Source organism: Sparus aurata, chromosome 7 (genome assembly GCF_900880675.1).
Source record: "Sparus aurata chromosome 7, fSpaAur1.1, whole genome shotgun sequence".
In the NCBI taxonomy this organism is placed as follows: domain Eukaryota; kingdom Metazoa; phylum Chordata; class Actinopteri; order Spariformes; family Sparidae; genus Sparus; species Sparus aurata.
Window position 1 is genome coordinate 2,609,804 of NC_044193.1, and position 27,304 is coordinate 2,637,107.

The 27,304-nt window shown below is 40.9% G+C and overlaps 1 protein-coding gene across 2 annotated transcripts; it reads right to left on the reverse strand.

The window, feature by feature from the left end:
• Positions 1-305: 305 nt before the first annotated feature.
• On the reverse strand, positions 306-27,304 carry acss2 (acyl-CoA synthetase short chain family member 2). 2 transcript variants are annotated; one of them, XM_030423210.1, is made up of 19 exons: positions 26,463-27,304; positions 24,042-24,237; positions 17,208-17,299; positions 17,007-17,110; positions 16,840-16,912; positions 13,275-13,350; positions 11,852-11,954; positions 10,426-10,473; positions 7,364-7,501; positions 6,043-6,213; positions 5,222-5,355; positions 4,959-5,091; positions 4,721-4,777; positions 4,142-4,222; positions 3,928-4,036; positions 3,578-3,646; positions 3,291-3,467; positions 2,934-3,008; positions 306-2,752 (listed from the first exon to the last, which is right to left on the reverse strand). In XM_030423210.1, exons 1-19 carry the CDS (start codon positions 26,587-26,589, stop codon positions 2,625-2,627), a joined length of 2,091 nt encoding a protein of 696 aa, XP_030279070.1. In that variant the 5' UTR covers positions 26,590-27,304; the 3' UTR covers positions 306-2,624. The 2 variants fall into 2 exon arrangements, with proteins under 2 accessions (XP_030279070.1, XP_030279071.1); XM_030423211.1 differs by lacking the exon at positions 10,426-10,473.

Genomic DNA, 27,304 nt, shown 5'->3' on the forward strand with positions numbered 1-27,304 from the left:
GTATGTGGTTCATCCTCTAACTTCTTGGTCATGATCCAGCTGTAAATAAACTGCACTTTTTGGCCTGAACGAAGCAGCTTTGATGACCCAAAAAATCCAAATTAATGTCCAATCTGATTCATTCTAAACTGGAGAACTCTGTTATTAACTTTTACATGTTGTTGACATAAAAACAACATGCAGTTTGGAGATGAATGGATTTTTTTTTTTTATCTCCAAGAACCTTCAGGGATAAAACAATATTTCTGCAAAAACACATCAAATTCTCCCAAACATTTTGTTTAGAAACAGCCAGTGACAGAGGATGAGAGGCAGTAGTCATGTTCTTTTACTGTCATTGCATACACGTTGATACAAACAGGGAAATGAAAACAAAACCGAGGATGAACAGAGAGGGGAAAAACAAACAACAGCAAAATTCTCTTTCCTTCACCCTCATTATATTACAGACAAAAATCAAATAAGCAGCTGCACTGTTTTTTAAACATTAGATACAATTATTAGCTTTATACAACCCGCTCCACTGTTACTTATGTTGGCACATTTAGACACAAACAGCAACAAATTAATAAAAAAAAATAACAATAATAATTATAATAATGAAAAGCTGATGAAATCTGTTTGATGTCCTGCTTCTGGTTCATGTTGTCCATGTGAATCAAATCATTCTCACAATCACAGACGTCTGCAACAGAAACATTTCCAGGTCCAGATGAGCTCCTAGCTCAGAAGTTGAGTTGTATTTGATTTAGTTTTACGGTGCGAACGGTGTGTTATTTTTAACCTTTTCAAGTACAGAAAAAATTAAGTTTAGATGTAGACTTATGTTTAGAAAATCATCATTTTTATGCAGACGCTGGATCTGAAGCCACATTTTCCCTGTCAAAACATAGAAAAATCCATGAAAAGACCAAAACCAACATTGAATGTATTAAAGTCCAATATATCTCCTTCCTCTGTGCCAAAATCTATTACAACACACCAGGGAGCCTCACTGTTGCACTGGGTGACATGTTCCTTCATTATCACACACACACACACACACACACACGCTGGCACTAACACGCACTAGAGCACCACGTGTGGATTAAAGGGGAAACGCCTCCAGCATTTCTCGCCCCAATTTGTGAAGGTCAGAATTGATGCATCAAGACCAAGATTTCCTGAGAGTTTCAGACTCCAAAAAAAAAATTTAAGCAACGCATTTGTGAGGCGTTTCAAACATTTATATCTTCACAAGGAACCAATTATTAGTTTTGATCTCTTCATGGAATAATCAAACATTTAAGACAACACCAACAAGCTTGAATACTCTCTCTGATGTTCTCTTGCCAACAGGAAAATTCTTCTTCTTCACTGAGCCTTAGCTTTGATTTAACAGACTTCATAATATATCATTTTCATAGTACCATATTATGATCTGAACTTAAGGCAATAAAGAGAGTTAATCTGTCACACGAGTTCTGTCACTGTGGGTCTTTTAATTCAATTTATACTTCTGTATAATTATATGAATTTGGGCTTACATTTGGTACCTTATTTTAATCAACACTGTTAAATCCGATTTAAAAACTGTTCATTTGGAGATGCATGACTGAATGTTTCCCTTTTGAACATGAGACCTGCAGCTGGTTTTGGAGGTTTCTGTGAGAGGAGCCGGCTGTTTGGTGTCCTGCGCCGCATGAGGCAAAACACACTTTCCCAGTTTCCATCTGACAGAGGAGCTTTAACACTTCTCTGAAACTAAAGGAACAAATAAACATAAAAAAAACAAAAACATACAGGCGTGCAGACACACAAAACAGAAATACCCAAACGAATCCTACGTCAAAATTAGTTGGAATAAAAACAAATTATTTTTTTTTTACACATAGCTAAATAAAAAAATTACAATAGAAATTAGATCTAGTATAAATGTTGAGCTTTCCCAGATATAGCTAATCATCCGTGTACATTAACAGTACTATGGCAGCGAGCGAGGGGAGGAGACGACTGGTTGTATTAACTACATGGCAGGTACAGGCAGCACTTCACTTCAGCCTTATTCCAGCGCAGGAAAACGGTGACAGAGGACTCACTGTGGTGTACAAGTTAATTTGAGCAGTCAAGTAGCAGATATTGCTGAGTGTTGTCTTAAACTCTGGGATAAAACCAAGTGAAGTGATGCTCTGTTCTCCCTCGTCCACACAGTTAAACTGCAGGACGGTCTTTCACTGAAACAACCTCTAGCTTCTCGCCGTCACACACACACACACACACACCACTGCCTTGTTTTTAAACAGCAGCAACTCTGTTAAACTCTAGTTGACCTTTCAGCCAAGGACTCTTTCATTCCTATACTTAAAATCTGTTATAACTACCTCTACAGGAGTGGGAAGTCTAACTAGTAACCAGATATTGCGTCTCTTGCTGCCGCTGTCTGTTCTTACATACAAGGACAGTGGGGTCATTTTAAATACAGACTCTGCTGCACACCAGCAGTACTCATCAGAAGCTAAAGGTTGTTTGTTGGACAAGACCGAGTTCGTAGAATTCCTCCTCCTCTTCCTCTTCCCTGGTTGGGTCTGTGGCCGCTGGCGTGTGCGGCTGCAGTCGGAGCCTCTCTGCGAGGATGCTGGAGCCCGTCACACCGCGGTGGAGCATCTGTTCTGGAAGAGCTCCTCCACGACCGAGGAGTCGGCCAGCGTGGAGATGTCGCCCATGTCTCGTTCGTCACAGGCGATTTTGCGGAGCACCCGGCGCATGATCTTACCTGCACACAGAGAAGGACACAGGTGATGACTGTGTCTGTTTGTCTGATGTGATCAAACAGTTAAGGAAGGAAGTGAAAGTGGAAGCTTCTATAAAAGTGTATAGGTGATTTTTGTGTTTGGCGCTTTGTCTAGAGCAAAAAGCAAACCTGCATCAATTTTCTGTCAGTTTGGTTACTTTACCAGATCGGGTCTTGGGGAGAGTTGGAGCCTCCTGGATGAAGTCTGGTGTTGCGATGGCACCGATCTTCTCCCGTACTGTGAACACCAAAAACAAATCACGTCAGAATCCAGTTCAGCAGAAATTGTTTTGAAGATCTTTAATAAAGGAAATCAATTATTCATTATTTATATTTATTTGCGCAGCAGGATCAGATTCTTTGGTTTGCTTGTTTGTTTAAATCTCCTCCTTTTTCTTAACTCCAAAAAGGATATCAGGATTTCACTGGAGATGTTTAGTGTAACAACAGTCTTTCAGGTAAACAAGGAATAAATATAAGCCATACTACTTGAGCCATACCAACATCTGTGTTTAGCTACCTTGCTTCTTGAGATCTGTCTCCAGCGCGCGGCTGAACGTCACTCCATCAGTGAGCGTAACAAAGCAGTAGAGGCTCTCTCCTTTGACAGGATGCGGTCTGCCCACCACGGCAGCCTCGGCGACGACCTCGTGCTCCACGAGAGCCGACTCAACTTCCGCTGTGCTCAATAAGTGCCCTACAGGGAGGAGAGAGGTTATCAGATCCTAGAGTGTAAATTTATCATGGAGAGAATACATTTACATTATATATTACATTGTTATAAATCAACTCAGCAGTCAGTCTTACCTGAGACATTCAGCATGTCGTCTATCCTCCCGGTTATCCAAAAGTATCCATCTTTGTCTCTACGACAACCTGCAGATTAACAAATAATAAAAACAAAAGGAAAAGTGTTGTAAACATTAAGCCTACTACAAAGAGCTCAAGATCATAGTTGCACTTGGGGGGTGATGTCTGTAAAACTTAAAAAAAATATCCAAAAGAAAACTTATAATGCACAGAATGATGATCTGATAGATTAGAGTCTGAACAGGTAGGAATCATTACAGGATGGTTCAAAACAAAACTACGTGAACAAGAAGGAGAACTCTTATTCTGGATTCCAGGCAGAGTTTCATCATAAGCAGCTCTCTCACCGTCTCCCGTCACGTAGTATCCAGGGAACTTCTTGAAGTAGGTGGTTTCAAACCTCTGGTGGTTTCCCTGCACCGTCCTCATCACACCGGGCCACGGCTGTTTGAACACCTGTTTGAAGGCAGAGGAAGGCGATCAACACACATGAACAACACAGATTTACTGATCTCGATCATTTAAAAGAGACGAAAGCATAAATAACAATAATAATCTGACCAGGTATCCTTCATTCGGACCCTCCAGCTCTTCTCCCGACTCATTCAAGATGGCCGGCACGACTCCGAAGAACGGGAACGTCTGTAGGACAGAAAAGGACAAACGTTCAACTTCTTGACTGTGGAGAATTTATTTATCATGACAGAGTTAGAGAGTAATCTGGGCATGATTTCAGTTTCATCCAATCTCAGAGGACAAACTTAAGTAGGTATCAGAAAACAATGAAATTATTTTATGGCAATTATTCTGAAACGTTGAGCAGAAATGTGTCATATTTAATACATGATGTCCAATAAATCTTTATCATCTTGTTTTTTTTAGCCTGCTGACACTTTTTATATTATTATTCAAATATATTTATTATTAACTGCCAGTTTTCTTTTTTTCTTAAACTAACTTTGTGAACATACTTTACTATTGTGACTTGCTGCCTTGTGAAACTTCATTACTTGTGGACAAGAAAAAGGCTTAATTTTAATTTATTTAAGCTAAGGTTCTGTAGTATTTTCAGGTTATTAAACATTGAACGGAACGGAAAGTTTTGTCTTATTCCTGTGTGTGTGTGTGTTATTTACTCACAGCTGATCCAGGCTTCATGGGTGTGGCTGCAGGTAGAGGAGTCAACACATGTCCACCCTGAAAGGCAAAAAACCATCCAGTTAGATTATTTTTAAGATCCCACGTGGTGTAATTACCCTGTCCGTCCAGCAGGGAGCAGCACAGTCTGTTACCACTGGTCCCGAGATAAAGACAGTTCATGGAGGATGATATTGAACACTTGTTTCATTTTAATCAGAGACTGTGATAACTAACTTACAGTTTCTGTCTGCCAGAAGGTGTCGACGATCGGACATCTCTTCTCTCCCACCACAGTGTAGTACCACTGCCAGGCCTCGGGGTTGATGGGCTCGCCCACCGTCCCCAAAACCTTCAGAGACTCTCGCTTATACCTGCAGAGACAATAAGATGGAGAACATCAGTTTCCTGTTGCAATGAACACAGCCTTTTTTGAAAAAGCAAGCTTGTGTTCGTGAATAAAAATCACTGGAAGTCATTTTGTGATGTTCAGACACGACTCACTTCTGCACCGGCTCGCTGCCGTATTTCATCAGCAGCCTGATGGCGGTCGGAGCCGTGTAGAACTTGGTCACATGATATTTGTCCACAATCTCCCACATACGACTAACATCTGGGTATGTAGGTAGTCCCTCAAACTGAAACACACACACACACACAAAATCATCAGAAACAATGCAACAAAGATTTTGACGTCACATTTCAGGCTGGGGAACTGGATTACGGTGCAGCAAACAATCATTACGTTTATAAAATGTCAGAAATTGGTGAATAATGTCCTTCAAACGCCTGAAAACTAAAGCACATTGAAATTACAATCACAAAAACAGCACGTTTTTGTAGTTATTGTCTGGAGGGAGGTCTTTTTTGGGTAATGGATTCTCTGCACCACAAAAAAAGAAAGAAGAGATACGGGGTGTGCGTGGTGTCACCTGTGACTCGCACGTTAAACTTGGTACTATCCAGTCTCTCTTTTCAAAGAAGAATTTGAAAATGTAAATACAGTTGTCAGGACATAAACTGATGATCTGGGGCTGAAAGATGCAGAAATTGAATATCGATTTGAAGTGTGACCTTAAAATCCTAAAAAGTTAAATTGATTATTGGATCTGGAGAATCGTGGCACCCCAGCGTAATGCTATCACTCCAAACAAAGATCATAGGATGGATGTATTTTGATGCCTCTGTTGGCCCGTATTCTTTAGTTGCAGACCATCAGACACCACCTGCAGTCGATCACAATAGAGCTCCAGCAAGCCAAGTTGTCTGAAGGTTGTAAAAACAGGAAGTTGGGTAAATCCCTCCGTCCCTCAGCCTCCACTCACCAGCACGCTGGTGGCCCCGTTAGCCAGCGGGCCGTACGTGATGTAGGAGTGTCCGGTGATCCACCCGATGTCTGCCGTGCACCAGTAGACGTCGTCAGGCTGGTAGTCAAACACCAGTTTGAAGGTGGTGGCAGTGTAGAGCATGTAGCCGCTGATGGTGTGAAGAACTCCCTGCAGACGAGACGAGAAGATGTGATGAGAAACTTTACAAGTCAGTTTTCTAACTCGTCCTCGCCAGCGACAGCCGTGGACGGAGCGAGGCATAATGCTTTTGGGCTGTCGGTCCGTCCAACTATCACGGTTTCTCAGAAACACCTTAAGTGAATTTCTTCAAAGTTTACAGAAAATGTTCATTATGACTCAACGATGAACTGATTGACTGATGGCCAAAAGTCAAGATCACCGTGACCTCACAAAACTCAAGAATTCACACAAGAATTACAATAAAATGTGACATATATGTGTCTGATAGGATAAAATGATTTAGTTATGACATTTGATATCTAACAGGTCAGGGGTTAGTTGCACTTTAATGTCATAATGTTTTTATTGTGTTATGATTTCTGGCCGTTAATCAACAGCACAGCTCAGGAACAGTAACTCGACTGGTGCACGGAGATGAACGACCGCAAGGAGAAAATTCAAGGTTGTTTTTTATACAAACAGACCTCCTGACTTAATTAGTGGAGGTTAAAACAAATGAAATATCTGATGGTGATCAGTATCAGACTGCTCTGACTCTTTACTAATACTTATCCACAGTTTCGTAATGTTTAAGGTGTAAAATTGTGTCAATATTCATATTTGTTAATATTTCAAGAAAAAAAACGACAATCAGACGAGACAACTTTCATAAATGTGACTCACAGTTACCAACATTTTTTTAAAAGACTCATCTAAACATTAGTGAGCTGGCAATATGGTACAATATCCAAATTGTAGGTGCATGTTTTAATTGTCATATATGATTAATTTATTATTTTAAAGATATTATTATAAAAAATGTCCAAAGAAATCTGAAGATAATTCATTTTTATTTTTGGTTTCATGATCTAAAGAGACAAAGACCAAATAGTTTCCGATGCTGGAACCAGATAATTTTCACTTCATAACGGTTTCAGGTGATCAACCGTCAATAAATCAACTGATCGTCACGTCTGATACACGATGAACATCTGGAAGTTTAACCAGTTTACAAAAAACACAAGAACTCACAAAACACACAACTGGTTGTGTGTGTGTGTGTGTGTGTGTGTGTGTGTGTGTGTGTGTGTGTGTGTGTGTGTGTGTGTGTGTGTGTGTGTGTGTGTGTGTGTGCTACCTTTGGTTTGCCGGTTGAGCCGCTGGTGTAGAGGACAAAGAGAGGATCTTCAGACTCGCACCACTCTGGTTCACACTCGTCTGATTCTCCACAAACCAGAGTGTGCCAACACAAGTCCACGTCTGGGTTCCACGGGACCTGGTATCACACACACACACACACAAAAGGAGACAAACATATACACAAACATGCATGAACACAAACAGATGAACACACAAATCCCTGAGTAATCAATGAATGCAGTCACCAAGGAATAAAAAAACAAACGTCTCTACAATGGGAAAGACAAACCAAAGTGAAGTTGGTTAGTTTGACAGACAAGTCTCACAAACTAGCTGGTAAAGAGTGCAAACAAGAGAAACACACGTGAAAACTGTTAATCTGAGTGAACGAGGCACCAAAGAGTTGTTAGAGGAGATAAGTTACAATAACATTTAAATGTCTGTAACTTCTCTGTGTCAATCAGAACTGGGTCACTTACTGTTTGATACAAGATTAAAATAACAAAGTCAAATGTTCATGTAGATTAAAGAATAATGGGGAAGATTTTTTTTTTATCTTTCTAGAAGTGGAAAAGAAATGTTTGGACTAACAATAATAGAAGAGAAGAGCGAGATCAAGACCAGGAAAAATGAGATTTATAGACAGATTTAGTCATAAAATAAATTATGACTGCACAAAATCTTTCTAAGAGTTCCTCAGTTCGTCTCTGAATGATAATACATTAATTAATGTATCAAAAACGACCGGTCACAGAAAATCTGGTGAGTAACGTGACCCAAATCTGACGTCCACTCAGCGTTACACATCTTCCATGAAGCAGTTTTCTTCTTCAGAGCTGAGATCATGTTGGCAGAGCCTTGTGTTTCCTATCACGACCTCATGTTAAGATGTTTCCAAGTCATCGATATTTTACCACAATTTGTTGCCATCTTTAAATCTGACACAGGAGAGAAAACGGTACCACAGTTCTGGACCTTTGACAGGTCAAGAAGAGGAGGAGTGATTACTGGAAGTGTGTCACACTGACGCAGGCAGATAAGATGTCACGGTTTCCAGAAGTGAGGCCGACAGCACAGAGTAATAATGAGGTCAGTGATAAGAGGAACCACAAGGCTCCATCTCTGCTCCCTGAGACAAAGTGAGGAGGTTACTGAGAAAGAACGAGGGGTCTGTTTGTGTCCGAAACACGACGAGGAAAGTAAAGCTATTTAAACCTGATTGTAGGATCAATCAGAGGAGGGATCTGGGTGATTAATTACACAGGAAAATTATGTCTGAAAGGAGTGAAGACTGAAAGCACTATGTTGTTATTAACAGGGATAATTTTCTGAATATGGCAAATATGTGCAAAAATGACATAAAATAATGAAAAGTATGATTTTAAATGCAACTGAATTTGAGTGAGTGATTCATAGAAAAACCAAGAGGATGAAAATAGGAAGAGAAAATTCAACCTCTGAATTTTAAACAAGCTGTTCTCAGAGGAGAATAAGAATAACACTGTTTGACGCTACATGTGGCAGGGTCCGCCACATGTAAACACAGTAAAACAGCATAAATTGTGTTTTCCTTTAAGGTCAGTTTGTTTAGTCAGTCATGAAAAACAGAGAGTTAGTTTATTTAGTTATTTTGTCAGTGAAGATGTTTCTCTTCTCATTAACATTTCTTCCCCAAAACTACAGAATGCTCCTTTAAGCACTAAAGCACAAAATCACTTTTTTAACTGTTCGTATGATAAAACTACTTTGACTCTCTTTTCAGTTTACCTTTAATATATCGGCTGTGAAGGGTGACGTCAATATTTACTTCCAATGTTCACTTCAAGGTGCAAAATAGTTTTAGTTTGAAACATATTAAAAAACAAACTAAAATTATTAACAGGATGTGAGATCTTGTTGACAGAATGATATTAGTGCTGCAGAGATATCTACTGAAGTTAGCATGCTAACCATCACCTGCCCCTTCCAAAGCTTCTGTGCTACTGGCGTAAAGCAGTCTGGACCGCTGCATGCTAGGCTAACAGAGCTAATAAGCTCACAGCAGCTACAGTTAGCAGCTACAGTTAGCAGCTACAGTTAGCAGCAATTAGCGGTTTCTCTGATGATGCACTGCCCCCCTTTTTGTTTCGGAATACGACTTGGACAGCTGACCAAATCTCACATGTTGCACCTTTAATGGTTTTAAATTTGTGAGATCAGGTTAGAAGAAACAGTGAAGTCAACTGAAGAAGAGACACGAGGCCTCGAGAAAGAAGCCAAATGCATCTAAAACCAAAAATCTAAATCAAAGTGAGTCTGGACAGCAGACCCCTGGTTCTCTCCTGACTTGTGGAGTGTGAGTGAAGGAGAGAAGTGTTCGAACACAAGAACCTTCAGAAACAGCAGCTCATTTCATACAGAAGCTAAAAAAGAAAAAAAAAAGGTGCTCAACTCCGCCGAGAGCGCAGTCGACCTCAACGTACGGAGTGTGTTCACAGCAAATACACAAAGAGAAAAAACTGTTAATCCAAACACTTACAGAGAATTTACATTTTATTCCAGTGAATCCAGACAGATCAACATCTGAGAACAAAAAATAATATATTCCCTTTTTGGTGCATGGTAACATTTCAGTTACAGTAAAGTTATTCTTTTTAATTATTCCCAATTTCTTTCATCTGATTCGCTGCAGATTATAGTCAGAGTCAATCATAAAAGTAGTTATTAAAGCCGATGTGATGAAGTTTATATTTGTTTATCAGGGAAAAATCATTTTGTCATGTTCACAAATGTCACCTGAACTGTGAAAAGACTCACAGGAATAACAAACTGCTGTTGATGAGTAAAAACAATAAATCAGCATTGATAGATTCTTAATTAGTTTTAATAGCTTAAATATATTTCGGATCACAGATTTCATGTCCAGAAAGACAACGAAATAAATGTCCCGTGACTTTTGTTTATTCTTTTTACTGAACAGCAGTGAAGATGAAAATGAAAATTCTGCTTGTGTCCTTCAGAAAAACCAAAACCAAAAGGTGTTATGGGGGTTTTAGTGGAGGGAGGAGGGAATGAAAATACCTGCGGAACAGGACGTGTTTTCTTTACTCTCCCTGTCTGTTTCTCCTGCTGGACGGGAGGAAGAAAGGAGGAGGAAGAGGAGGAGGAGGAGGAGGAGGAGGAGGAGGAGGAAGGAGACGTTAATGAGGGAAAGTGGTTACTTAAAAAACACGAACTTAACGGGGTCTACAACGTCACCTCGAGTTGACACAGTAAGAGAAGTTTAAGAAGCTTTCCAAGATTAATTCAGTGAAAAATAAGAAACCATGTTGATGCGACAGGTTCAGTTTCACAGAAACAAAAGATCCAGAGATTCTTTTTTCAAATAAAACATGTCGAGGAGAATTAAAGACAGCCCTCGATTGTTGAAGCGATAACTTCATAAATCGACGCCACCAGAATTCAGAGGCACGACTGACGACAGAAACAAATAAGAAATCGAATATATTTAAAAGAATCAAGCTGGTTTTGCTCTACGTTTCTTGTATCAAAATGATACAAAAAACTATCAAAATGATACAAAAAACGTAGAGCAAAACCAGCTTGTCAAAACTTTGTGACTTCCTCTCTGTGGCTCATTGGTTCCTACTGGAGATGCAAACCTTAGAAACACCTCAGTGATTTTCTAAAAACAGCTGCTCACTGAAGTTTTCAAATCACACAAACAAACAGGAGGTAATGGCGCTGATGTCGGGGACTATTTTCAGCAGCGGATTAATCCACATTTGGCGCTCTGATGAGCGTTTCTCCAGGGTGAACTAGACGATGATCCCTCATTTCTTCACGTTTGGGTTTCCTGAACATTTCCCAGGTTATCGCACTCGTCTTTATGTTGGAGACGTACATGTAAACTACATGTAGCGATGTATATACACATGTCACAGTGAAAAACCTTTATTGTTTGATATCATGTTCTATTTTTGAATCTGTGCGTGTTGAATCTTGACAGCAGTATTTTTGGTCAGTTGGATGTTTCGTGTTGTTCTGAAGGGCGTGTGTGCAAGCAGGCAACACAAAACAACACAAAGGAGAATTAAGAAGAAAATAAATAATACACTTTGTTCTTTGTGGTCATTTCATATATTATATTTATTCACTTGTGACATGCATCCTTATTAGGATATGAAAGGATCTATGTTGTCTCAGCACTATTCCAGCTCCAGTAAAATGTATTAATTCGATTTCTTCATGTGATTTGTTGAGAATTAAAGAGAAACAGAAAGTCGCCGCTCTCGTCCAATTAGTATCATTTAATGTTTCATGAAACTGACCCCGTCGAGTTTTATCTGACAAACACAGGAGAAGCGAAGCAATGATGTGAACTAAATTAAATTAAATTAAATTAAATCAAATTACATTAAATTAAATTACGGGATGCACCGTGATGAGACTGCATGATACGATGGGACAGTGAAAGCACCGCAGGCTGCAGTGACTCTGTGTTTACCTGCAGATCTGGACAGGAGCGTTTGGCTGGAGGAGAACCCAGAGTCTGTTCTGCCTCTTTGGACAAGTGCTTCAGCATTATACACCTCTTTACTGGGAAACCCCTGCAGAGACAGAGACATGGAGTCAGAACCGGGATGCTCCAGAACTCAGTGAGCTTTTCTGGCACTCCTTAACTTTACTGCAGTACTGTTGATGTCTGATGAGGAGGATTTGTAAGGCATCAGTTGTTTTTTGTCCCATCAGGATTACATCCTTTAGTTTCACAGGAGAGAAACAAAGAGACAGTTCAGCTGATCGATGTGTGGAGAGTTTTTCTAATTCCAGCTCAAGAGAAAAAACCTGAAACATGTCATGATCATATTCGTGTTGGTTTCACCTGAAATAAAACTTTGTGCATTCCAGGATTAGAAAAGTGTCACCTGATTTCTTTCTGGATTAACGTCATATTTAATATTCTGTGCACGGGGCTGCAGCAGGAAACTGGTTTCAACTCTATGGTATGAAAATTAAAGATTATCGCACCGTGTACAGTTGCCCTGTCAGCTTTTTCAAAGCTGATACGATATTGATCATTAGAAATCAAGAGAACGAAAACTGATAATTGGGACAGATATTGGCAGCAAAACTGAGAGTCTTTGTGCCAAAAATTGCAGTACAATTGACTCAAGTACTGTTCTTAAGTACAGTTTTCGAGTACTTTATACTTCCTCTCCAAGTGGAAGCACTGAGTTACTTGTTACTTTGCAGATTCTGATTATTCAGTGTTTATAGGTTATTTATTGTTCAGATACTGTGACAGGCCGGACATTGAGAGAGAGGACGCTGCATCAGAGCTAAAGTAGCACATTTATAAATGAGTTTAATTTATCGGCAATCTGACTGAAAAATCTCCGATAACGATATTGGAAAGTGTTGAACATCGGGCCAGATAATCATTTAGGGGTGATAACCAGTCCAACTCTAATCTACCTGTGTTAATAAAACATACATATATATTTAAACTTTATGTCGAGTTTCATATCTGTCAGAACATCATATTTAGTGGAATTATAATAAAAAATGTTGTCCAAACAGAAGCCACGTTCTTTTCATATTAAGGATTATTGTAACTGATATTATAACAACAGCAACTGTATAAAAACCACGCTGACAGTGAAACTGTGATATTAACTGTATGATGTGCACACATTAACTTCAGCTCTGTGTGTGTTTTAATATGGAGTCGTGTCTGAGGCAGCAAGTAACCCGAACTCAAAGAAGTTATGATGAAAAGTTATTATGTTACAGTTACAGGAAGGGTCACAGGTCAGGAAATGCATTGTGTCAATGAGGGTCCTCACAAATAGAGAAGTGTGTGTGTGTGTGTGTGTGTGTGTGTGTGTGTGTGTGTGTGTGTGTGTGTGTGTGTCCAGACAGCTTACTTGTCTCTGCATTTCTGCAGTGCTTCGTCAGCTAAGAGCTTCAGGTTGATCAGCTTATCTCCTCGATAGAAGCCGTCTGAACCGATGACAGATGAAATGAGACACGAACAAAGAGAGAGGGAGAGAAAAGGAAAGAGGTGAGATTCATTCTGCGGTCCGAACGGTTTGGACGAGACAAATCTACTAGTTTCGTTCAGGCCAACAGCGTGCGGGACGGGGACAGAATATGAGCAGTGTTATTAAGATGAGCGGCTAACAGGCTAACATTAGCCTGATTCTCTTATCACACGTCATCTTAAATCATCGGAAGATCCATATTGGCTTCACTTTAACCTCAGACTGAGTTTTTGCGTGGTTGTCGTGCTCTATAGATATCACTTCATGGCCAGCTGGCATGAGATTTGAGGGCACGTGGCCACAGAAAAGTGCTGAGAAGAGGCGTGAAAACAAAACGCTGCATGTGCCTGTTCGCCATGACAACAGATATTTGTCAGCCGTCGCTGTACGATAAACACTCGGCCCCTGTGTGGTTTAATATCTGCGTTTTTTTAAATCTGAAATCGTGACATCAGAGCAGGAGGATGTGAGTGCATGATACGATCCACTGGAGACAAAAATATGGTGAATATCATCAACTAAGCCAGGAAAACAAAAAGAGCAACGGTGACCTGACAGCAGCACTCAGAGAAAAGACGCAGCGCCGGCATCTTTTCTCTGAGCAGACACCTGCTGCTGCAGACAATGAAGCTCAGGAAAAACTGCTCTGTGGACACGGCTAATGTTACAAGATTAGGCAGAGAACGACGACAGATTCTATCCTGTGATTTTCTTTAATAATTAAAGAACTACAGGGAGGTGAGGTTTCCACTGTTTACTATTTAATTTATGTGTGCAGGGATACCTTCATTAATGATTTAAGATTCTTTGAGAAATTGTTTTTTAAACACACACACACAAAAAAAGTGCAATATTAGTTTCCAGAAGAGGGAGAGAGATTTATTATTGAGGAAAAGGAATAAATATGCTTTTTTTTTAAGTTGTTAACAGGGTAATTTAACAAAGTAGAGTATTTTTGTTTCTTCAAACATGTCTGGAGTGAATCCTCTATATAAGGCAGAATAAAACTCCAAATTGAACATAACATAATACGAAAACTAGCTGAGAGAGTCACATCTGTGTAATTCATTGCTGTCAGTCACCAGTCAGTTTTACAACACGCCTCATGAGTCACTTCACACGAGACAGTTCACAAACTTTATCTGCTGTAATAAAACTCAACGAGACCCAGTGGAGCTCCGTTTCACTCGCAGCGCTCTCGTTCCTCTTTACAGCGTAATAAAAGTACACAGCTGGTCAGGATGAAACGCCCCGAGCTAAAGACTCTGTGATCCACTTACAGGACTTCTATGAATGAGAAAAATGTGTGTGTGTGTGTGAGTGTGTGTGGACTCTAACCACAGGCCACTAACCCCGCGGATCAACAGATTTATATCACCAGACTCTAATCCGGATAATAAGTCTTTGATTAGTGGTCGCAGCCCAGCAGCTCGTTCTGAGGAGCCGGAGGGAGCGACGTGTTCTGCAGAGGAGTCGTTGAGCAAGACGCTGAACACCACTTCCTGCTCGGCCGCTGGCGTCTCAACCTGAACCGTCTGTTAATTATATGACAAAGAAATCAACACGATGCCAGAATACATCACTGATTATCCAGATTTCCATCCACTACAGGTCCAATCATCACAAGTTGGTGCCAGTTTTTTCAGGCAGAAAACTTTTAAACCGTCGCAGAGGAAGACGAACCACAAACTGTGGAAAACGGTTTAGAGAATACGTTTTCAATATATCAACGTGAGAAAGGTTACAACAGATCTTTTGAAATAGATTGAAATGTTGCTGTTCACATCTACTTTTTCTGATTGGCAGCTTTGTTTTTGACTTTCTTTTAATTTAATAGATAAATAAATATTGAGCAGCAGAACTGACCGAAAGGTTTCCTCCAAAAACATTTGCTAATTCCTGCCTCATAAAGCTGCATCTGTTCAAGAAGCTGCTGCGTCCATCATCAGCACAATTAAAAGATAAAGTCTGCATGTATCGGCTGTTCGGGCCGTTCGTCTCTTCCCGTCTGAGCGCAGAGAGTCAAGAGTTCAATGTCAGACAGAGAGCAGCAGACCTGGAGCTGGTTCAGAATCAGCGTCTTGAGATAAAGGACACGTCAGCAGGTGATTTGATTACAGGCTGGACACACTGCCTGTGTGAGCAGCGCGTGTGTGAGCGTTGGAACATCTCGCTTTTCATTTTGGCGTCCGTGTTAGCAGGTTAGAGCCGCCACACTGGCTGACTAGCACGTCTCGAACGCGTGTCAAGCGAGGCTGCGTCTTGAGATTTGGAGTCTTGCATATTAACTGTGACTTGCCAGCAGTGCTCAACAAAAATAGACCTGAAAACGACCTGTAGACGCTCAAATCGACATCATACCAGCACGTCTGTATCTGTGAGGAGCTGCAGCTCAGCAGAACACAGGCTCCATTGTGACCAGTCTGTTAGTGTCAGGGAGGCATTAAAGGGATATTCCGGTGTAAATATAATCCATGGTCTAAATCAGCATGAAACTGTGTTAGACTCCCTCTCGAGAGATCAAGTTAGCAGACCGCTAATTTACGGAGTTTTATCAACCTCAGAAACGACCGCACGACAACAATACACTGCAGTAAATGGATCCAAATATAAACCGCCACCAAAAAGCCACAAATAATGCTCAGAACAGCACCAAACTTCAGCAACAGTACAAATAGGGTCTCAGCACATAGTCCGGGGCATCTAACCTCCGCTAGCTTAGCTGGATTTCTACTGAGAAGCTAAAAACAGACTAAATTTTCAACTCTCCTCCATCAGCTTCCGGGTCGGGGAAGTCCCGACGCGACGATTACCGAGTGCGGTTAGAAATGCTCAATTCCGTTCTTTTCCCTGTCCGCTCTCGATAATAACTGTTATAAACTGGCAGGTAAGACACATATGAACTTTGATTGCTTTTCCATGGAGTCATAATCATACATTTTCATCCATGAGCCGCGGAACTCTACTGCACTCGGTAATCGACTCGTCGGGACTTCCCGTCAACAGGAAGCTGCTGCAGAAGAGTGGTAAATTTAGTCAGCTTTTCAGTAGAAATCCAGCTACGCTAGCGGAGGTTAGATGCCCCGGACTATGTGCTGAGACCCTATTTGTACTGTTGCTGAAGTTTGGTGCTGTTCTGAGCATTATTTGTGGCTTTTTGGTGGCGGTTTATATTTGGATCCATTTACTGCAGTGTATTGTTGTCGTGCGGTCGTTTCTGAGGATGCTAAAACTCCGTAAATTAGCGGTCTGCTAACTTGATCTCTCGAGAGGGAGTCTAACACAGTTTCACGGTGATTTAGACCATGGATTAAATTTACACCGGAATATCCCTTTAAGTCAAGTACAAGAACTCACACAACCATCCTTCTGTCTCTACAGATCCATTCATGTGGTGATGATTAGAAATATACGTGTGTTAACCTGCGATGTGGATTTGATAACCCACCTGCTGTGATGAGCAGTGAACACTGAGAGTCCATGATCCTCTCGCACAGAGATTCAGCAGAGAAACCTGCAAACTAGAAACAGCAGCACACAAATCATTAACACCCGTCTTTAATCTCAAACTGACCATTATTCTCTTCGCTGACGTTGCGTGCGTCTACAACTCACCACTATGGAGTGAACGGCTCCAATACGGACACAAGCCAACATGGCCACCACCAGCTCCACCACCATGGGCATGTAGATGGAGACACGGTCGCCCTTCTTCACTCCTGCACACAACAACGCAAAGAAAGTATAATCAAGTGAACAATAAAGCAGGAGGACGAGGTGAATCTTTACCGCCAACTTCAGATCAGGTAGTTTTACCCTGAGACTTCAGGACGTTGGCGAACTGACAGACTCTCTGCAGCAGCTCTCTGTAGGTCACCGTCAGCTCATCTCCAGGCTCGTTGCCTTCCCTGCAACGAACATCAAAACATACAGAAAAGTGTCAGATAAAAAAATTAACTAGATTAAAATGTAAACCATCAGCTGGTTTGTGCCAAATCAATATATCAACAGGGCCTCACAGATGGTTCAAGTCCCGCTTAAATACCTGACCTGCAACCAAACGATTAGTTGCTGATCAGTCAGTCAAAATAAAATCTGTTGCAACCATTTAGATTATCAGATAACACTTCTAACAAGCACTCGCTGTTCCAGCTTCTTAAATGTGAGGATCTCCTGCTTTTCTTCGTCATTTATGACAGTAAATAAAGAGTCTCTGGGTTTAAGACCTGGATCAGACAATAATTAAATAACTCCACATTTTAAAACAAGTCCTGGGCTACTTCAGCTGCAGGTCGAGCAGTTCCAAGTCTTACACGGGTTGATCCAGTTTTCAACACACAAGTCGACCCGACCATAACACAAACCGCGGTTACAAAACTGAAGCAGCCCACAAACACAAACTGTAGCTGCTGCCACATTTTCCTCAGTAAAAACTTCAGCCCAGTTATGAAACTCAACCAAACTTTCCCCTTTTTCACAACACAGTATCATCCTGGGCGTTTCAGGAACTGCTCGCTTGCAAAAGCATCACTAAGGGACACACACACAACACACAGACACACACACACACACAGACACACACACACACACACACACACACACAGAGGAATGAATGAGCTGTGACAGTTCTGCCTCTCCAGGTTATTACATTACAGCCTCTCCTGACGTGCTCGTCGTCTCGCTCGTCTCTCGGCATCACAGACGATTAGAAACACGACTGACAAACAGTGATGTGAGGACGGAGGGAAGCTCTGACGCTGTGCAACAACTACAGCTACAAAATATTACATCACAATATAAAAATGATCTGCTTACAAACCCCGGAGATTAAAAGTACAAGTATAAGAGTGTATTTCTCTGGACTGCAGCCCCTCGTTTAAAGTATTCAAACCGTTAAAACATTTAATTAAACTACATACATGATTTCTTTTCAGGATAAATTTATGTCAATTAGAGCTGAAACTATCTATCAATCAATTAGTTGTTCAGGCTGCTCAGATTGAATCAATATAGTCTTAAAAGATGAAAAATCACAATTACGGTAAGTCTTCAGATGTAAAAGACATTTTATTCATGAGGATATAAAACAGTGAAGAGAAGAAACCTTCACATTTCAAAAAGCAGAAACGTTAAAGTTAATTTAATTTTGTCTTCTGAATAATTGATCATTGACTGAATACATTCACATCCGTATAAAACAGCTACTTTGTACAACTTTCAAACTGTTTTGCAGTTATTGCACAATAAATTAATGTTCTTCACCATTTTGTCCCAACAGGAAATTATGCAATAAATGCTCCGATGCAACTTCGGATTCTCACAGCAAACTAAACTTCACACATCTACTTCCAAACATTTCATATTGTTATATTTTGTTTTACAAGTTCTTCAAGGCGTCACCAGGAAAAACTTATTCTAACTTTCCACAGCTGTCAGTCGCTCATCATAGATCAGACGTGTCGTATGTACGCTGGAACTGGAGCACAGCTGAAGAAGTAAAAAGTTTAAGTGCACCTGAGGGGAAAATGTGTGCAGGTAGAAGATGGACTGCCGAAAGTAAGTAAGAGACAGTCGATAAAAGAGAAAGAGAGTATGAGAGTGCATTAAGACGGTGGTTAGAGGGGAAACGCCACAACTGTGGACGAGAACAACAAAAACAGAGCGAGACGTCAAGATTTAAGTGTATAATATGTAACTTCTGTCGCCATTGAGCTCAATGTCAAAACAAAACAAGAGCTGTTTGCAGAGTGTTGTGTCGGGCCGGATTTATCTTCACTCCTGTTTATCACCCTGACTGCAGCAGTGATCAGGAGGTGACCTGCGTGTCTGGTGGTTCTGTTCTGTAAGGTAGACTGGAGCTGGAAATGTATTCAGAGAAGAGAGAGAACCAGAACCAGAACCAGAGTCTCTGCTGAGTGCTGGCTTGCTAACGTTATCTTACGTCTAGTGTTTAATGTTCCTGCTGTCAGACTCGCTTCACTGTTGATGTATAAACTATTAAACAACCACCACTGCTGATGGAAATCTGTCTGATGTGACTCTGGAACAAATATTCACACATGAGGTCAAATTTAAAGTTTTATTCATGCCAAGTTTAGTCTTGTTCACTGACTTCCCTCTCCTGGAAGCAGCGACACTTTAATGCAGAGATGGAAAGTGATATATGACAGACAACAGAGCCTGCAAAATAACATGACTCATGAGCTTCTTGGAATAAATACAAGCTCAAACACGTCCTGAACAATCTCCACTGTCGTCTCAATTGAACTGTTGTTCTTAAGTTTTTTTCTGTTGTGTTAGCATGTTTTCAGAGCAACTGCAGTGCAAGACCAGAAAGTTACTGAACTGAACTGTTTGAGGAAAACAAGTTCAAGATGTACCGATCACAGCACAGTAACGAAACCCCTTCAGAAACAGGCTCGTTTAACACAAAACTCGCCCAACTTTGTCTTTTATCGAGCAGTGAAATCATATTTATTTGAACGCGTGTTTTTCTTCACCTCCCTCTCTCTGAAGATATTGCTTAACCCATTCTGGCTGATAATGTCAGTTAAAAAAAAAAACACACACACACACACACACACACCAGCATTAGCAGCAGCCTCGCCTTTCGTTGACTTCCAGCACAAATCGAAATGCACTTCAACAAAAACACAAGATTGCAAAATATCTCTTTCAGCAGCAGCGAGCGAGGAACAGTGTGTGTGTGTGTGTGTGTGTGTGTGTGTGTGTGTGTGTGTGTGTGTGTGTGTGTGTGTGTGTGTGTGTGTGTGTGTGTGTGTGTGTGTGTCTCAATAGCACACACTGTATCTGGATGTGTGTGTTGGTAGGAGGGGAGGCTGCATAGCTGAAAGTTCTCTGTGACCCACTTGGCACAACAGCTGACGGTCGCTGCATTCACAGAATCACTGACAGCCCGACGAGGCTCCGACCTTGATAACCGTTTCACACACACGATATCTGAGCTGCGTTCACAATCAGGTCTGCAGATACCGTTTATACCCAGTCTGACTTCTGTGTCGAGTCGACACGCGGCGAACATGACGGCGCCACGAACGAGCAGCAGGCTGGTGTCGAGCCAAAGTACATAAAGCGTCTGCACGTTACTCCTTTCATACGTTTACAGAGTTTCCTCTTAAACGACACCACATATTTACAAAAGGAAGCAACTGAGTTCTGTGACTAAACCTGATGGAAACTCATTCCAACATCTTTAACTTGGCAATAGTCCAAAAAGTGATTGTTTCAGTACAAAACCCAAAAATTCTTCATCTACCGTCACGAATGATGAAGAAAAGCAGCAAATCCTCAACAGCAAATGTTGAAACAATTAATCGACTATAATAATATTTGGCTAATCATTTTCTCTCCACTGACTTATTGTTGCAGCGCTACAGAGAAGACAGAGACGTCGTCAGTTAAAGAAAATGAATATTTCTGAGATAGTGTCGTCAAGATTCTGGAATTTCTGACTTCGACAGAACAACGTGAAAAATATCGACAATTGACCCATTTCTAAAGATGCCTTTCTGTCTGACAAACCAACTGTTACGTCAGGTAACATCAGATAAACTCTGAATGATGTTTATTCCTTTAAACAGCACAAAGCTCTTGTAAAAAACACACTTTAACGAAGGTCATCCGACGTGTTTCTTTGCTCGGCTATCCCCTCCAGAAAATTCAAGATAACGGCACGTACACACATTTATAAAAACACACACACACACTTTCCAGTACGCACACATACACCTATAAATACACAACAGTGAAACCCATTTTCAACACTGTGGATTTAAATGTCAGGGAGCCATGAGGAGACAAACACACTAAAAATAAACCAGCATGAAGGCAACAAATCACACAGAGACGCTGACCTGCAACACTTTTGTCTCAGAGGAACAAAGTCAGCCACTCAGGTTTCATGTTGAGTTTGCTGAAGACAAAGTTGTTCTGATCAGAAAATTGTTTTTATTTAAATCCACAAGTTCAAACATTTTTCACCTGATACTTCCTGTAAAGAAGAAAGAAAACAAAGAGTTTCTACTTTATATTTGCTTCGTTCTCCTGCTGCAGGGTTTAATATGTTCAAACTTTGACGTGGGAGAAAATAAATAACTTGTCAGGAACGTCTGTTTGTGACGAAACATCACACTGATGAAACATTCATTACAAAAACAATATGAGCACCGAGCGAGCAAATATCGCTCAGTGGCCTAAAACTTGAGATCTGATTCCAATCCAAATTATTTCAAATCTGTTGTGAAGTTTACTTTCTAACATTTGTAGGTAGAAAGTCAATCTTAACACACAGAATCAGGACTGATCGGGGCAAGGATCAATATTAGCTACAACAAAGCCCTCATCCAAAAATATGATGAGCGTTGAGACTGAAACTAGAGATTAGTTGATTAATCCATCAGTCGATAATTAATAAATAGTTTCTGTTATTTTTAAAGACAAAAAGTCGAAACATTGTCGGTTCAAGTTTCTAAAATCAAAAGATTTGCTGCTTTTCTTTGTTATTCAATTCTTCAGGGTTTTTTCTTTAAACAATTAATTGATTGATGGAGAAAATGATCAGATGTGTATTTAATATGAAACAATAAATGGACTGAATCAGCAAGTCAGTCAATTAAATCATATAAAGTAATTATCCAAATCAGATTCTGAGCCATCGTCTTTGTCTCGAGGAAGCTGGTGAACATTTTACACTAACGCAAACAATCAAGGGACTAAAAGAAGAAACAGATATAAAGTGAACATAATTATTTGTTGACTAACTTTCAATGAAACTTTTAAGCAGATAGAAGTAATTTGTGATCTACATCTGTCACACCAGAGAGGTTTGCATTTCTGGCGTCGCTGCTACATTCAATCCCGTTTCTCCGTCCTCTCCCAGGATAACCCGGCTTTTTAAAAAGGCTCAGTGTGGTCGAGCTGCATCTCTCTCTGTGGCTTCACCTTTCACATCAGGACACATCAACGACCGGAGGCAAGTGACACAATGAGAGAGCGAGAGGAAGAGAGAACGATGATGAAAGGAAGTGATGCTGCAGAGAGAGAGAGAGAGAGGCTTTCAGGAGAAACGGGAACAAGTGCAGAGAAAAGAAAGAAAGTGAGCCACGAGGAAGAGACGGAAGAATGAGAGCAGGTCTGTCGATGAAGAGAGAGAAGAAAGTAAGAAGAGAAATAAACTCCAAACATCACCGACTTCACCCTGCAGAACAAACACCAACGCAGCAGCAACTGTTATTATAAAGTGTTCAAATCATCGCTCATCTCATCACCCGACTTCTGATCAGATTTGCAGTTTCTCTACATCTTCTCTTAAAATATTTTTTGGGTTTCAAAGTTACGGTGGCACAGAAGAAGAAATCAGAAGACGTCATGTTGGGTTTTCATGACAGTACGACTGGCATTATTTTATTTATTGTTTGAAACGATCATCAGGACGATTAAACTGGTCTGCTCCCAATAATGAATAAATAACTACGATACACAAGATCTTAATTAGTCCGAACAGCCAATCATTTATTATTTATCGTCAGTTTCTGCTGGCAGATTTACAGGGATGTTAAATGGATGAAAATGAAATGTCTCCTGTCACCTCTTCAACAGGCTGAAACTCAATATTTGTTTTTTTCTGTCAATTTTTTTTGATTAAATAATCAATTAATCGACTCTTTTGTGGCTCTGACCTTCTACTGTGGGTGAAGGAGTGTGTTGGTTCGTGCCTACATTCCTCCGTAGAAGAGAAAGTGTGTGTGTGTGTGTGTGTGTGTGTGTGTGTGTGTGTGTGTGAGGCCTCTTTGTGAGGGGCTCCTCTCTGTGAACACAATAACAGGATTGAATACCAGCGGATCGAATGAATGGAGCTGCACTCATCCTCCCTCCTTTGTCTCTCTCTCTTTCTCACATACTTCATCCCGCCATGATTCCCTCTTTTTTTCCTTTTCCTTCCAGCTTCGTCTCCATCTCTCACACTGTCTCTCTTGTCCCACATTCCATAAAAAAAAAAAAACACACACAAAAAAAAAAAAACCGCAGGTTATTCGGAGCATCTTCGGCCTGTATGAGCAGCTTGAAAAGCTCCTGTGGTGCTATGAAGTGATTTGGTTTTCTGGTTCCGTCCCGGCTTTGCTTGTTTGAGGACTCAGGTGATGTGATACACCTGATCTACTGACAGCAACAATAAACCCTGCAATGTGCCAGCAAAGGAAACAAATTCAAGATGTTTTGAGCCTTTTGGTGAGAAAATAAACAGATAATTGACGGAGGAGTCTCTTCAGGCTCTTCAGAGTGTGTCGGTGTTTATCATCACAACTTAATTTTTGTTCTGCCTTCTTTGTCTCGTCTCTCCGTAAACTATTAATCTCACTGTTTGTTTCATCTGGTTGAATGGAGGAAGAGAAAAAGAAGAAAAGACCTTCAGAGAATCTAAAACGAGTCGATCTGGTGCAACAGAGAGGAAACTTAAAACTCCAGCACCTTCATCCAGTCAAGTCTGCAGGAGACGTCCTGTTACTCGCAGACACACGCAAACCAAATGAAACAGTGAAAACACACAAACACACACTCACTTTAAAACCACTACAAAGGCTTCATGTCAGCATTCGACCACAGGAATCACACACACACACACACACTAACCAGTAGAAGGCCACTTTGTCGCCCAGTTTCCTCTCGTGGACGTTGCGGTCGAGGACGTTGTAGCAGATGTTGGTGGACGCTCCCTCCATACACTTGACGAATATTTCTCCTTTGGTCACGTCGAAGTTGTAGTCGAGGAACTGACCCGTGTGTTTGGTCTTCCAGAAGAAATCTTTGGCAATGTCACCCCAGAACTCTGCAGGACGAGAGAGAGAGAGAGAGAGAGAGAGAGAAAGAAACCTCCTGGTGAAACAATATCTTCATGAGCAACAGCTGGAAGATGCAGTGGAGCATCTCAGATATGTTTACATATATAAAGTCCTACAGGTCGCTCACTCATCGTGCATGAGTCTGAAAATATAAGATTTGATCAATGAAATGTGAGGAAATGATCAGGAGAGGAAATTATCCAAGGCTGCAAATCACACAGCATCTGTCATTTTCATTAAAAGGTACAATTTTTAGTTGTTTTTACAATTTATCAACGAAAAGTTGATAAACAGTCGAAAACTGATGAAATAGTTGCCCATCAACTTCCTGTCAGTGAGGAGCTGCAACTAATTATTTACTATTATTCTTATAATACAAAGTGACGTCTTCAAATCGCTTCTTTTGTCCCAAAAACTTCACTGACTGTCAGAAGTGACAAAGAAAAGCAGCAAATCTTCACATTTAAGAAGCTGGAAGCAGCCAATGTTTTTTTTTCCTTTTCTTCCAATCGACTAATCGATTAATCAACATATCGCTGCAGCTGGACCGGCAGTAGAATTATCTATTGTCTATTTTTGCCGCTCTAAAAGGACACAAACCAGGTGTGAAGGTGATTCAGCACTAATCTACCAGCAGAGCTCATAAACTCTGAACGGAGACAGTAAATAATGAAATCTACGAAACAGAACTTAACTGCCAACACTGTGATGTCACTGGAGGTCAACTGTCTTCTTGCTGCAACACTTCCTTCCCGTTAAAACTCTCTGATTTCATTATGTGAGACTTTTATAAGACCAACATGTGCTGTTTATCATTAACTCGCAGTAAGTCACAATAACTCCACAACACAACATGATAAAACTCTGGCGGATGTAATAAAAACCGTCCTGGGCATCAGCTTCCACCTGCAGGAGGAACTGGTTCGATCGCCTCTCTCGTTTCACTCTGACGCCTCCACACGAGGAAATGACCTGTTTGATAAACAATAGCTGCACAGATTCACCGTCCGCTCCCGCCTGGTGAGATCAGGCGAGGCCGGTCCCGCCCAAAGGCCTCAGCAGAGGAGCTTCCTTATAACCAGGAACCAAAGATAACTCACCTCACTCAATACTGTGTCATAAACTATCAGACCGAATACTGTTGGAGTAAACTGCTTTTTGACAAATCGTGCAACAAAACAGTTATTTCTATTATGGAGTAACGTGACATTTATATTCTTTAATGATTACCGAGTCTGTAAAACGTTATAAAGCAGGTAGAAGAGGGCAGGTTCAGTTTCCCAGAGCTCAAAGAGGCGTCTGCAATTTAGGGACAAACCGAGAATCGGAGTCGATATTCAGCGTTCTCAGAATCTGTGTTTTTCATGTCTGTTCAACGTTAAATACATTTTCTGTCTCACAAACAGTCCAGAACACAAATACACTCAGTTTACTGTAATGTAAACGAGGAATGTCAGAATATCACAGCTGAGAGGATTGACAAAATGACATTTTCTGTTTTACGTCTTCAAAAATGTAATTTTTCTGGGTTTTAGGCGGTCTGTCGGACTTTGAAACATCACCTGGGAATTAAGGGGCATATTTTAGACTAAACAAGTCAAAATACTCTGATCAATCGATACATAATCACCAGCTGCAGCCTTGTCAAAAACATTGACGAATAGTGTGAAACAAATCAAGTTTGATTTAATTATTCTTTGGCTTTTCCTTTAAAATTCTCTCTACATGTAGAAGTTAGTCAAATTACAGAGAAGGGGAATTTTTCAAATAAACAACACGCAGCACATATTGTAAAGTATTGAGCAGAGAAATAAGATTTAGATTAGAGTTTCTAATTCTTGCACAGAAAAGACAAATAACATTTAACTGTTGATACAGGTGACACAACTTTAAAACACAATTATCTATCACTGTTATTCAACTGAGATTGAACATGAATAATGTTGTACTGATTTGTGAGGACAGCTGAATGCGGATGTGAAACACAGATCCGTGTCATGGCTGAGTGACTGTGTTTGCTCCAGATGTTTCTGCAGCTGTGTGATATTCTGTTTGTACTGCTGTTTAAAACGAAATGCATGATTTTTAACACAGTATTTTACAGCCAGGTGATGTCTTGACGTCACATGTGGCAGGTGCACCTCCTCCCTAAAAGATCTCCATCTTACACTTGATTGATTGATTGATTGAGATTCTATAAATGGACACGTACCATCAGGGTTCTCTATGGACTTCAGGTAGAGCTCTTTATATTTCTCAAAGCTGCTGATGTGAGCCTCCTTCTTCAAGTCTTCGGACCCGTGGAAGACGTCCTCCTTCGGGGGTTTGTCGGGAATCATCTCTGAAGCGTTTGTTTGACTCTTCTCCGAGTTAGCAGATGAGAGACGTGTTGGCAGAGCAAACCACCAGACTGGCTCCGATAGATAGCGATCGAAATGTCGACTGTACGCGGAGATCCTCTTTCAGATCATCAATATCAGCCACGAGAGGCTGCACAGACTCCCTTCAGCTGCAGCAGCAAGCAGCACAATGAAGCGGTGCAGCTGCAGGGCTGGCTAGGTGCTAGCTAGCAGGCTAGCAGCAAAGTTCATCCAGACTTCCTTGTTTTGCAGGATGTTTTTTGTGGCGGTTTTGGGAAAACTTTGCGTGCAAAAGTCGCGCTTGGACCCAAAACGTGCAGCTGGTGCTGTAAAGTAAAGTCCAGGTCAGGTTTAGTGCAGCTCCGACTGGATCTGCTCGCTCCTGATGTTGAAGTTCTGCACGGACGGACACGGGTGAGTTGGTTCCCTGCTAAGCTAACGGGCTAAGCTAGCTGACTCCAGCGGACGAGGAAAACGAGCACTTCTCGTCGAGGCCCTTCTGTTGTCGCTCCACAGACTTTATGTCTTTTAGTGGTTAAATTAAAAGCTTCCTTTCAGTCAGCGGAGAATGTTTCATGCTGTCCGGGAGGGCGAAGGTGAACTGTTCCGACCCAGCACTGACAGCTACCTGTTCCGTCTTCTTCTTCTTCTGCTGCTGCGCTTTCTTCTTCTTCTTCTGCTCTTTTACAAGGAG